The 11,666-nt window shown below is 38.9% G+C and overlaps 1 protein-coding gene across 1 annotated transcript in view; it reads right to left on the reverse strand.

Annotated features, from left to right (window-relative positions):
* The window catches only part of NOP58 (NOP58 ribonucleoprotein), a 46,356-nt gene that overhangs the window by 2,774 nt on the left and 31,916 nt on the right, over nt 1-11,666 (reverse strand). The window contains exons 7-13 of the mRNA XM_011950002.1: nt 11,058-11,192; nt 10,174-10,319; nt 8,370-8,496; nt 5,424-5,587; nt 3,756-3,890; nt 3,370-3,431; nt 890-1,023 (exon numbers count right to left, since the gene is read on the reverse strand). Of these exons, the coding sequence (XP_011805392.1) occupies nt 890-1,023; nt 3,370-3,431; nt 3,756-3,890; nt 5,424-5,587; nt 8,370-8,496; nt 10,174-10,319; nt 11,058-11,192 (903 nt within the window). The remainder of the gene's footprint in view (nt 1-889; nt 1,024-3,369; nt 3,432-3,755; nt 3,891-5,423; nt 5,588-8,369; nt 8,497-10,173; nt 10,320-11,057; nt 11,193-11,666) is intronic.

Genomic DNA, 11,666 nt, shown 5'->3' on the forward strand with positions numbered 1-11,666 from the left:
GGGGGGGGGAAGAGGTGGGAAATTGTGGGATGAAAAATTGACAGATAAATTGGAAAAGCTTATTGGATACACAATTGAGGATACAAAAGACAGAGTTTGGTGCCTCAAATGCTACTAATGGGTTTAGGGATCTCCTTACTTTTCAATAAAAAGAAGCATAAAAGTTAAATAAATTATTTCTCTATCAAGTACTGCGCAATTAAATGAAAAACTGCGCAATGAAAAAAAATAAAAACAAAAAAAAGCACAAATGTTCCACATTTGTAGAACATACACTTTTGACCACTAAGCTACTTAGAAACCAAGTTAAAGCAATCATTGTGTTAATGCTTTACTCTTTTGCTAGACTTGCTAGTAGGTGTTCAAGAAACCCAGGTTTAACTAATAATGGGGCCCCTGCTTATCAACTTCACAAGACAGCCTAGTTAACTGGTGAGCACCTACTAGATACTGTAACTATGACGGCAGGCTGCCAGTATGTGTTCCTTCTAGTCTACTCCATATAACAGAAACAATGAAGAAAATCACTGTTCCATCAATTCCATATTCATTCTTAACTATAAAACAAAAAATTTTCAACAACCAATTTAGAAAACACATTCCTTTTTTCTCTTAATTCTCAAAATAGTTCATGTAGTAGAAACTGAAGTTTTGGTACTCTTAGTAAAATACCTAATTTGACCAAACTTCTCACATTTCCTCTGTGAAGTCTGATAAATTTAACAATATCATAACTATTCCCAGAGAACATCATGGCATTATTAAAACACCATTAGCGTTCAACGAGCAGTTTTATAATAAAGTGCAATGGCATGTACTTGTAAGACTCACAAAATCCATAGTTCTAAAGAAATGAGTATAAGTTGTGTTAAAAAAAATTCAAACTAACCTTTAACTTTAATCTTGGCTTTTTTTGCTTTCTTTTCAGTAATTTCATCCTCTTTATCTACCTGTTCTATTTTGCGTTTTTTAGAACAGGTTGGAAGTGTGGAGTCACCAGAAGGATCGTATGTCTTCACTTCACTGAAAGACCCAAAAAGTTTTAGAAAATCTCTACAAGTATCTGTAATTGAAATAATTCTCAAGAGATAAAGAAAATGCCATTATATAATACTTACATAAGCACACAATGTTGTTTCATTTTAGTGGCTTTGGGGTAGTTTATGAAGACTAATAGTTTCCAAAAGTTAAAGGTATTAATATTTTTCAAGTAGGTCAATCACATTCAAGAGAAGTGGTGAGCTAAATGAATTCTGATTTAGTAATCAATGTAGTTACTATGGTACAGGAAAACACTCAATCAGCATGGGGGAAATGAAAGGAGAAAATGTCTTCACACCTAACTAGAAAGTGAAAAATGAACCAATCCAACTTTCAGAACACTGCGCAATTAAATGAAAAAAAATAAAAACAAAAAAAAAGCAAAACAAAAAATCTAAACCAAGCTTAGTATAGAAGTCTTCATCACAAGATCACAAGCAGAACAAGAAAGGATACAAATACATACACATGGAAAAGATTCCTTAGAACCCAACATTTGCTTTTGTTCTAATGTAAGCAGAAAGAAAATACTGAAATGAGTGCCTAAAATGTGAACTGATGCTTTAACTGCATATGTTTAAAGTAAAAAGCATTAATTGCACAGGAACATTAAAAAAGTTGGTTCAAAACAAGCTAAAAAATGTTATGTTTCTTAAGCAGACTTGTAAACTGCATGACTATTTAATTTTTATAGGTTAAAGACATTTACAATTTAAGAAACAAAGACCCATGTTTGTCAACTAGAGATAATAAGTTACAGACTGTAAATATTGCAGAATGTATGGCTATTGTAGAAAGCTTGGAAAATTCACAAAAAAGAAAATGTGAATGCCCACCGAAACACATTTGACTTCCTTCCAGAACACACTAATTATACTTAAATATGTATTTATAATTGCTAATGTTACTATATATTACTCTCCTCATCCACTTATAGTGTAAGATTTTACTATTAAAATTCTTGAAGGAGGCCAGGCGCTGTGGCTCACGCCTGTAATCCTAGCACTTTGGGAGGCCGAGGCGGGCGGATCATGAGGTCAGGAGATCGAGACCATCCCGGCCAACATGGTGTAACCCCGGCTCTACTAAAAATACAAAAATTAGCTGGATGTGGTGGTATATGCCTGTAATCCTAGCTACTTGGGAGGCTGAGGCAGGAGAATCTCTTGAACCAGGGAGTCAGAGGTTGCAGTGAGCCAGGATCGCGCCACTGCACTTCAGCCTGGCAACAGAGAGAGACTCCGTCTCAGAAAAATAAATAAATAAATAAAATAAAATAAATAAATAAATAAATTCTTGAAGGTTTATGAGCCCTGAAAGTATAATTTATTGGGTTAATGACTGGGAACATTTTGAAGAATCCTGATACATACTGTGAAATGGCTTCCTAGAATAGCTATACCACATTCTACCTCCACCATCACAACCTCACCAGCATTGAGCATTACCTCAAATAATAACCCAAATACCCCTCCACATACAAATCTTTTGTTAATCTGATAGTTAAGTTTGAATGCTTTATCATGCCTCAGTCATTTTTAGACTTGTTTTCTGTCTTTATACTTTTTACAAAATAGGTTTCTGTAGGGACTAACTCTGAATGAACTTTTTTTTGAGACAGAGTTTTGCTCTTGTTGCCCAGGCTGGAGTGGAATGGCGCAATCTCAGCTCACTGCACCCCTCCGCCTCCCGGGTTTCAAGCGATTCTCCTGCCTCAGCCTCCGAAGTGGCTGGGATTACAGGCGCCCACCACCACGCCCAGATAATTTTTTGTATTTTTAGTACAGACGGGGTTTCACCACGTTGGCCAGGCTGGTGTTGAACTCCTGACCTAAGGTGATCTGCCCGCCTCGGCCTCGCAAAGTGCTAGGATTACAGGCAGGAGCCACTATGCCCGGCTGAATGAACTTTTTGATAAAGAACATATTATAGAGAAACTTTAGATTTAAAAATTTACTATCAATATCTGGAAATGAATAAATACGTATATGAATGAAAACTAGAAGTTAATGTGGAAAACTAAATGGCACGGAAAAAAATTAGGGGTGCACAACATGAGTTAACAATGTGTTATATTCTTAAAAATTGTAGATTTTAAGGTGTCCTCACTACAAAAAAAAGTATGTAAGACAATGCATGTTAATGAACTTGACTTAATCATTCCTCAATGTGCACATTTTCCAAAACAACATGTACACAATAAACAATTTTTGTCAATTAAATAAATTTGAAAAACTATGGGCACATCAAGGTGAAATTTACAAAATTGCTGTCAATAATTAACATTTAAAAAAACTATTCACCCCATCCTCACTTAAATGTACTCACCTTTTGTGTTCATATTTTTCTGTTTTTGCTAATGCCTTTCCTGTTCCACTTATTTTTCTTATCTAAGACGAAAAGGAAAAATTACAAATACAATTCTAAGTCATTTTATAATACACTAAACAGTCTAGTGAATCAGTGGGCCAGCAAACAATTTCTGCTATTTTTTGTTATTTTGAATAGCATATCCTAATGGCAAATGCTGTTGTATACATCAATTCTTGGTAAATAATAGCAATTGTTAATAGTAGGCACAAAAAGAATACTTTAGACATACTAACAAGGATCATAAAACTGTTTAGCAGATAAAGTAACTTCATAAATTTACTCAGTTTATTAACTTTTGACAGTTTAATACTTCTGGAATAGGCATGATGTGGTACTCTTACCCCTCTATCTTCCAAAGTTCTCAACCTGGCCTCTAATTTGGCTCTGTTCTCAACTCCCATTGCAGAACTTGAATCCTCACCAAAAGCATCATAACGGATAGCCAAAACAGTTTTCGCTGCCAGCATTCGAGAAATCTAATAGAAAAACATGAAGAACTATATTCCATGTTCAGATGTAAAATCCTCAATAACTGGCTCATGAGACAGTTCCAGCAAATTATCACATTTATTCTAGGATGTTTTAAAATCAGGAGTTATAAAACTATTATGAATCACACAATTCAAATCATCCATTGTATTTCAATCTTTGCCACAATCTAATGGCCATACATCACCACCAATTCTGTGGTGAAAAGATTTTATAGCAATTCCTGTCAAAAATTAGCTCAAACTGGATTTTGTAAAATAACTTTACTTTCTACTCACTGACATTAGTTCCGTGCCTTGAGGTCATTCAAAACAAGTGCATCTTTTTCCCCATAACAATCTTAAATATGTGTGGGTTCTGACTGGGGACGGTGGCTCACCCCTGTAACCCCAGCACTTTGGGAGGCCAAGGCGGGTGGATCATGAGGTCAGGAGATTGAGACCATCCTGGCCAACATGGTGAAACCCCGTCTCTACTAAAAACACAAAAAATTAGCTGGGAGTGGTGGCGGGCACCTGTAGTCCCAGCTACTCGGGAGGCTGAGGCAGGAAAATGGCATGAACTCAGGAGGTGGAGGTTGCAGTAAGCCAAGACCACACTATTGCACTCCAGACTGGACGACAGAGACAGACTCTGTCTCAAAAAATAAATAAATAAATAAAAAATAAAAAGTGTGGGTTCTTTTTCAACCTAATTAACATTTTATTTTATTGCACCCTTTATTTCCCGCCACCACTCTGCTCTAAATTTTATCAAATTTCAGTTTACTTCTGTTACACAACACATCTTTCAAAAATATTGAAAGTACTTAACTTGTCTAAGCCTCAGTTTCACCATCTGTAAAACAGATACCTACATCTCATAAGGCTACTCAAGATTTAGGATGGGCATGGGTGCTCACACCTGTAATCCCAGCACTCTGGGAAGCCAAAGTGGGTGGATCACAAGGTCAGGAATTTGAGACCAGCCTGGCCAACATGGTGAAACCCGTCTCCACTAAAAATACAAAAACCAGCCAGGTGGGCACATGAATATAGTCCCAGCTACTCAGGAGGCTGAGACAGGAGACTCGCTTGAACCCAGGAGGTGGAGGTTGTAGTGAGCTGAGATCAAGCCACTGCACTCCAGCCTGGCGACAGAGCAGGACTCCGTCTCAAAAAAAAGGTTTAGTGAATTCTGTCAAAGTGTTTTTGCATAATGCATATACTATTTTTTATGATTCATAAATGTTAGTTTTTTTTTTTCCTGCCAGAGATAATATTTTCAGTGTGCCAAACACAGGGAGATCCTAGGGAAAAAAAATACTAACACAATGAAGAAACTGGCTTTAAATCAACAAGTAACAGTTTCTTCTAACCTTATCCCTTCAGTGTACACAAAGTGCTTTTTATTTAAATAACTCACCATTCTCTAACAAGAAAGAGACAATAGAAAGATTTAATGTGTACTATAGAAGAAAAAAGGGTTGTAAAAAATGAAAAAGTCCAACCTCAAAAACAAAACAAAACCCTGTAACATACCTTTCCTTTGTGTTTGGGACTTGTCTGGCCTACGAGTGAAGCATGATAAATGAGACCGTACTTAGGGGTATCCCGTCTAGATTTGAGGGCTCTGAAAAGTGCCTTTTCTGCTCCAAGAATCTGAACGGTAGAAGCTGCATGCTTGGCCAAATTCAAAAGAGAACCTACAAAAGAAAAAAGTTACAAAGAATGCACCTCCAAATATATGAATGTTCCATGTACTAAAACAAAAGACCTATACAATATTATAGCCACCATAATAAATAAAAATCACATACAATATAGAATTCTATAATCCAGAATTCCCATTAGCACAACCAGGTTTGCAATGAATGCCCAGGACAAACTGAAGGTTAAGCTTATTAAGTCCAATGTTTCTATTCACCTGAGAGATGGTAGTACCATTCTATATTTCTTTCTTTCTTTTTTTTTTTTTTTTTTTAGACGGAGTCTCGCTCTGTCGCCCAGGCTGGAGTGCAGTGGCCGGATCTCAGCTCACCGCAAGCTCCGCCTCCCGGGTTTATGCCATTCTCCTGCCTCAGCCTCCCGAGTAGCTGGGACTACAGGCGTCCGCCACGTCGCCCGGCTGGTTTTTTGTATTTTTTAGTAGAGATGGGGTTTCACCGTGTTCGCCAGGATGGTCTCGATCTCCTGACCTCGTGATCCGCCCGTCTCGGCCTCCCAAAGTGCTGGGATTACAGGCTTGAGCCACCGCGCCCGGCCTACCATTCTATATTTCATTAGTGTACTACAGGAGTGACATAAATGTCACACACAGGAACACTAGGTTTTAAGTCTCTTGCCACCCCACTCAGCTCCCCCGCCATCCCTATCTACCCATTACTCATTTTTGTAGCCCTCTCTGTGGGGCAGTAGTACTGCAGTGCTTATATTCAAGTAAACAATGCATAAAAATAGTTATGCTTTTTTTTTTTTTTTGAGATGGAGTCTTGCTGTTGCACAGGCTGGAGTGCAGTGGCGTGACCCTGGTTCACTGCATCCTCCGCCTCTCAGGTTTAAGCAATTATCTGCCTCACCCTCCTGCTAGCTGGGATTACAGGTGCCCACCACCACGCCCAGCTAATTTTTTTCGTATTTTTAGTAGAGACAGGGTTTCACCATGTTGGCCAGGTTGGTCTTGAACTCCTGACCTTGTGATCCACCCTCCTCGGCCTTCCAGAGTGCTGGGATTACAGGTGTGACCCACTGCACCTGGTCGCTGGAATATTGTTATAACTGTTCTATTATTACTGTTGTTCATATCCCACTGTACCTAATTTATAAATTAAGCTTTATTGTAGATATGTATGTTTAGGAAAAAACAGCATATACAGTATAGGGTTCAGTACTATCCTCTGTTTCAAACATCCTTGGAAGGGGGAGCTTAGAATATATCTCCATAAATAGCTGGGGACTATTGTTATCAACATGCTGCTTAGTTAGATATGCTGTATAGAATATTTATTGTCAGAAAACAGACTCAATGCTATGAATTTAAGCACTAGACATAGTTTAAAAAGTGTAATAAATACATAGTTCCCTTTTTTTTGAGATGGAGTTTTGCTCTTGTTGCCCAGGCTGGAGTGCAATGTCACAATCTCGGTTCACTGCAACCTCCACCTGCCGGGTTCAAGCGATTCTCCTACCTCAGCCTCCCGAGTAGCTGGGATTACAGGCTCACGCCACCAAGGCTGGCTAATTTTTGTGTTATTAGTAGAGATGGAATTTTACCATGTTGGCCAGGATGGTCTTGAACTCCTGACCTCAGGTGATTCACCCACCTCAGCCTCTCAATGTGTTGGGATTACAGGTGTGAGCCACCACACCTGGCCAACAAATACATACTTCTATTAACCCCTGCCATTGCTTACTGCTACAACTTTAGCTGTACCTATGAAAATGGGTGGAGGCAATGAAATCATCTGATCTTATAGCTGAGGGCACTTGAATGAAATCTTTGATTAATGATGCAGCTAAAGGAGGTATGCCAGGTCAAGCGCAGTGGCTCATGTCTGTAATCCCAACACTTTGGGAGGCCGAGGTGGGCAGATCACCTGAGGTCAGGAGTTTGAGACCAGCCTGGCCAACATGGCAAAAACCCTGTCTCAACTAAAAATGTAACAATTAGCCAGGCATGCTGGCAGCGCACGCCTGTAATTCCAGCAACTTAGGAGGCTGAGGCAGGAGAATTGCTTGAACCCAGGAGGCGGAGGTTACAGGGAGCCACTGCACTCCAGCCAGTGTAACAGACTGAAACTCCGTCTCAAACCAACCAACAAACAAACAAAAAGGAGTTATGCTGTTTTAAACACTCTGATGCAGATGATATAGGATCTTTTTTGATGGATTATAACAATGTCTCCAAGTAACATAAAAATGATGAATCAGCACTTCATTGTATTTGTAGGTATTCAATTACATAGCATTTTAATTATAGCATATCATCCTTATAATACTGCCACACACATATACAAAGTTGTATTATAAATCAGTCGTTGAAAATATTTTTCAAAGTCAAACATATTACATCCGCACACTCAATAGTGAAACTAAGATAATCAATTGAGGGCATAAATCCTCTACAGTAATTTCTTAAAACTGTATTCAACTCTAGGTCTAGTGAGTTTTTGTTATGAAACTGTTAACTGTTTTATCCTTCTGCATGCATCTGATTATTCTAATTAACCATAACAAACTTCTAACAATGGACCACAAGTGTCTCAGAAGAGGTAGTGACTAAAGATGCCTTCATTATCCAAAAGGAAATCAGGCAAACAAACAGAAATCATCATTGAACACTTGGCCCTTAGTGATCTCCTACATACCATCTACTTTTGTGTTATTAGCTAAAATTTCTTTAATAGCTGTGGTTTAAAGATGTAAACAAAATCCTAACCAGAAAATACTTCAAACACTAATATTTACAAATTACATTAAAACCATCACCTGCATGAGCAATAAGCCGTGCTCCAACTAATTCCCCAACCATGACTGTAACATTGGGTGCAATGGCCATCATTCGATTTTGTAGATATTCATAGAGCTGGGTTCGATATTCAGAGATTTCAATCACCTAGTATAAGGAATAAAGTAAGTCACAAATATCATATGAGTAAAAACAGTATAAAATTCCTGTCTAAAACACTGGAGCCCTCAATCATGAAAGAGCAGCTACACAACCCTGGGTACATCAAATATGCCTAACATCAGTTTTCTTTTTGTTTTTTGAGACAGAGTCTTGCTCTGTCACCAGGCTGGAGTGCAGTGGTGCAATCTCGTGATGTCGTGATCCTAATATCAGTTTTCTATAAAATGGCTGTAGTGAGAACTTTCTTATGTAATGTATGTAAACCACCTAGTCCACTGCCTGAAAATCTTAGTCAATGGAACTGTACTTTTAGAAGATTCTAGGCCAGGCACGGTGGCTCATGCCTGTAATCCCAGCACTTTGGGAGGCCAAGGCGAGCAGATCACGAGGTTAGGAGATTGAGACCATCCTGGCTAACACGGTGAAAACCCATCTCTACTAAAAAATCAAAAAAACAAAAACAAAACAAACAAAAAAAAATCTAGCCAGTCCTGGTGGCAGGCGCCTGTAGTCCCAGCTACTCAGGCTGAGGCAGGAGAATGGCATGAAACCGGGAGGCGGAGCTTGCAGTGAGTGAGCTGAGATCGTGCCACCGCACTCCAGCCTGGGCCACAGGCAAGACTCTGTCTCCAAAAAAAAAAAAAAAAAAAAAAAAAAATCTAAGCTCTAAGCAGCTCCCAGGCCCAGTGGTTCTCGCCTGTAATTCCAGCACTTTGGAAGGTCGAGGCAGGTGGATCACAAGGTCAGGAGTTCAAGACCAGCCTGGCCAACATGGTGAAACCCCATCTCTACTAAAAATACAAAAATTAGCTGGGCATGATGGCACATGCCTGTAATCCCAGCTACTCGGGAGACTGAGGCAGGAGAATCGCTTAAACTGGGACCTGGGAGGTAGAGGTAGCAATGAGCCTGAGAATGTGCCACTGCACTCCAGCCTGGGCTATACAGCGAGACTCTGTCTCCCAAAAAAAAAAAAAAAAGTTTCTAAGCAATAAACATTTGTGTCATGCTCTCTTTAATTCCCATATGGCTATCTTCAAATCTGAAAGAAAAAAAAAAATCACAAGATACAGACATAAAACTCAGAATTAAAAAGCTCAATCCATAATTCTCTGCCATCTTTTTTTTTGAGATGGAGTTTTGCTCTTTTTGCCCAGGCTGGATGCAATGGCGCCATCTCGGCTCACTGCAACCTCCACCTCCCTAGTTCAAGCGATTCTGTCTCAGCCTCCTGAGTAGCTGGGATTACAGGTGCATGCCACCACACACAGCTAATTTTTGTATTTTTAGTAGAGATGGGGTTTCATTATATTGGTCAGGCTGGTCTCAAACTCCTGACCTCAGGTGATTCACCCAACTTGGCCTCCCAAAGTGCAGAGATTACAGGTGTGAGCCAACACACCTGGTGTCTTCTCTGCCGTCTTAATTGATTTTTGGTTAATTCATTATTCAGACGATGATTGTAAATTACTTCCTTTTAATATGTATTTCCCCCTTTTAAGTATACAAATCATGATGGCATCAGACGAGGTAGTGACTGAACACCCTCATATTTATGTTATCAGGTGAACAACAGTAAGTGTAAATCATCATTGCCATCAGAAAAATTAGTATTATAGAGCTGGTAACACCACAACTAGATTCTCCAGAAGTAAAATTTACCTGGGTGCAAAGATGCAGAATATTGCAAATATCTTCTTCTGAAACCTCTGTTCCCATTGATATCTCTGCAGCTGCTTTCACTTCTGCTTCAACTTCTTCTGGCAGCAACTCAGAAAGTTTGGCAGAGGCATAGTTCTTCCTATCGCCTATGGAATGTTTGCAGAGGATGAGGGAGAATCACTCTTCAACAAATTATATAAAATCCAGCAAACAGTCAAAAGAAAAAGTAGAAAGCCAATGAAAAGGATGCCTAAACAAAACAAAAAAATGAAGAAGTTTGACCTAGTATAATAGTTTTCCTCATTTAAGGGTTTAAGTTTAGACATGAAATGTCTCCCCACCACCTTCCTCCAAAAGATAATGAGAGTAAAAACAAGACAAAATATGCCACAAAACTTATTACAGAAAATAAGTAGCAAAAATTTAAAAAGACAGGACTAATAATAATGTCACAGACAATTTTATACTGAAGCTGGGGCCAGTAATTTGTAAGGCAAGTAAACCATCAATCAATCAAGTTCCTCTGCATATTAACAAAAATCAACAATCAAGTTCCTCTGTATATTAACAATAAGACAGCAATCCTGTCTGTAACACTAAATACAGCTATTTAGTGTTGGGTACTGATGTCATATTATAGGCCACCTAACACTAAATACAGCTATTTAGTGTTAGGTACTAATGTCATATTATAGGCCATCAAAATCTAAGTGAAAATTCATTTTGTTTCTTAAATTTAAGACACTAAATTGCTACATTTCCCAAATACATGGAAATTGCAAAAAGCCTGGGAATCTTGCTTAACAAAATGCTATACGTTATGTTTTAGGATGCAATCAAATTCATTTACTTTCAGTGCCTTAAAGGATGAACAAATTACTCACCAACTTTCTGTAAACACTTGCAGTATGTCAAATTATCTGAAATAATTTTTCCTAATTCAGGGAAATGCCAGCCATACCATTCTCTACATCGCATAATGTAGTTGTTTAGTTCTTTATCCAAGTCATCTAACAAGGCTGTAGTAGATCAAAAACAAACACAAAAGAAAATCGGGAACTTAAAGGGATTTATTGTGGTAAAATATACACAATATAAAATAAAACACTTCAGGCCGGGTGCAGTGGCTCATGTCTATAATCCCAGCACTTTGGAAGGCCGAGACAGGCAGATCATGAGGTCAGAAGTTCGAGACGGGCCTGGCCAACATGGTGAAACTCCGTCTCTACTAAAAATACAAAAATTAGCCAGGCGTGGTGGCTCATGTCTGTAACCCCAGGTACTCTAGAGGGCTGAGGCAGAAGAATCACTTGAACCCAGGAGGTGGAGGCTGCAGAGCCGAGATCATGCCATTGCATTCCAGCCTGGGTGACAGAGCAAGACTCTGTCATAAAAAATAAAAAAAATAATAATAAATAACACTTCGGCCGGGCGCGGTGGCTCAAGCCTGTAATCCCAGTACTTTGGGAGGCCGAGACGGGCGGATCACGAGG

The sequence above is a fragment of the Colobus angolensis genome, unplaced genomic scaffold (assembly GCF_000951035.1).
Source record: "Colobus angolensis palliatus isolate OR3802 unplaced genomic scaffold, Cang.pa_1.0 Scaffold30, whole genome shotgun sequence".
NCBI lineage: Eukaryota > Metazoa > Chordata > Mammalia > Primates > Cercopithecidae > Colobus > Colobus angolensis.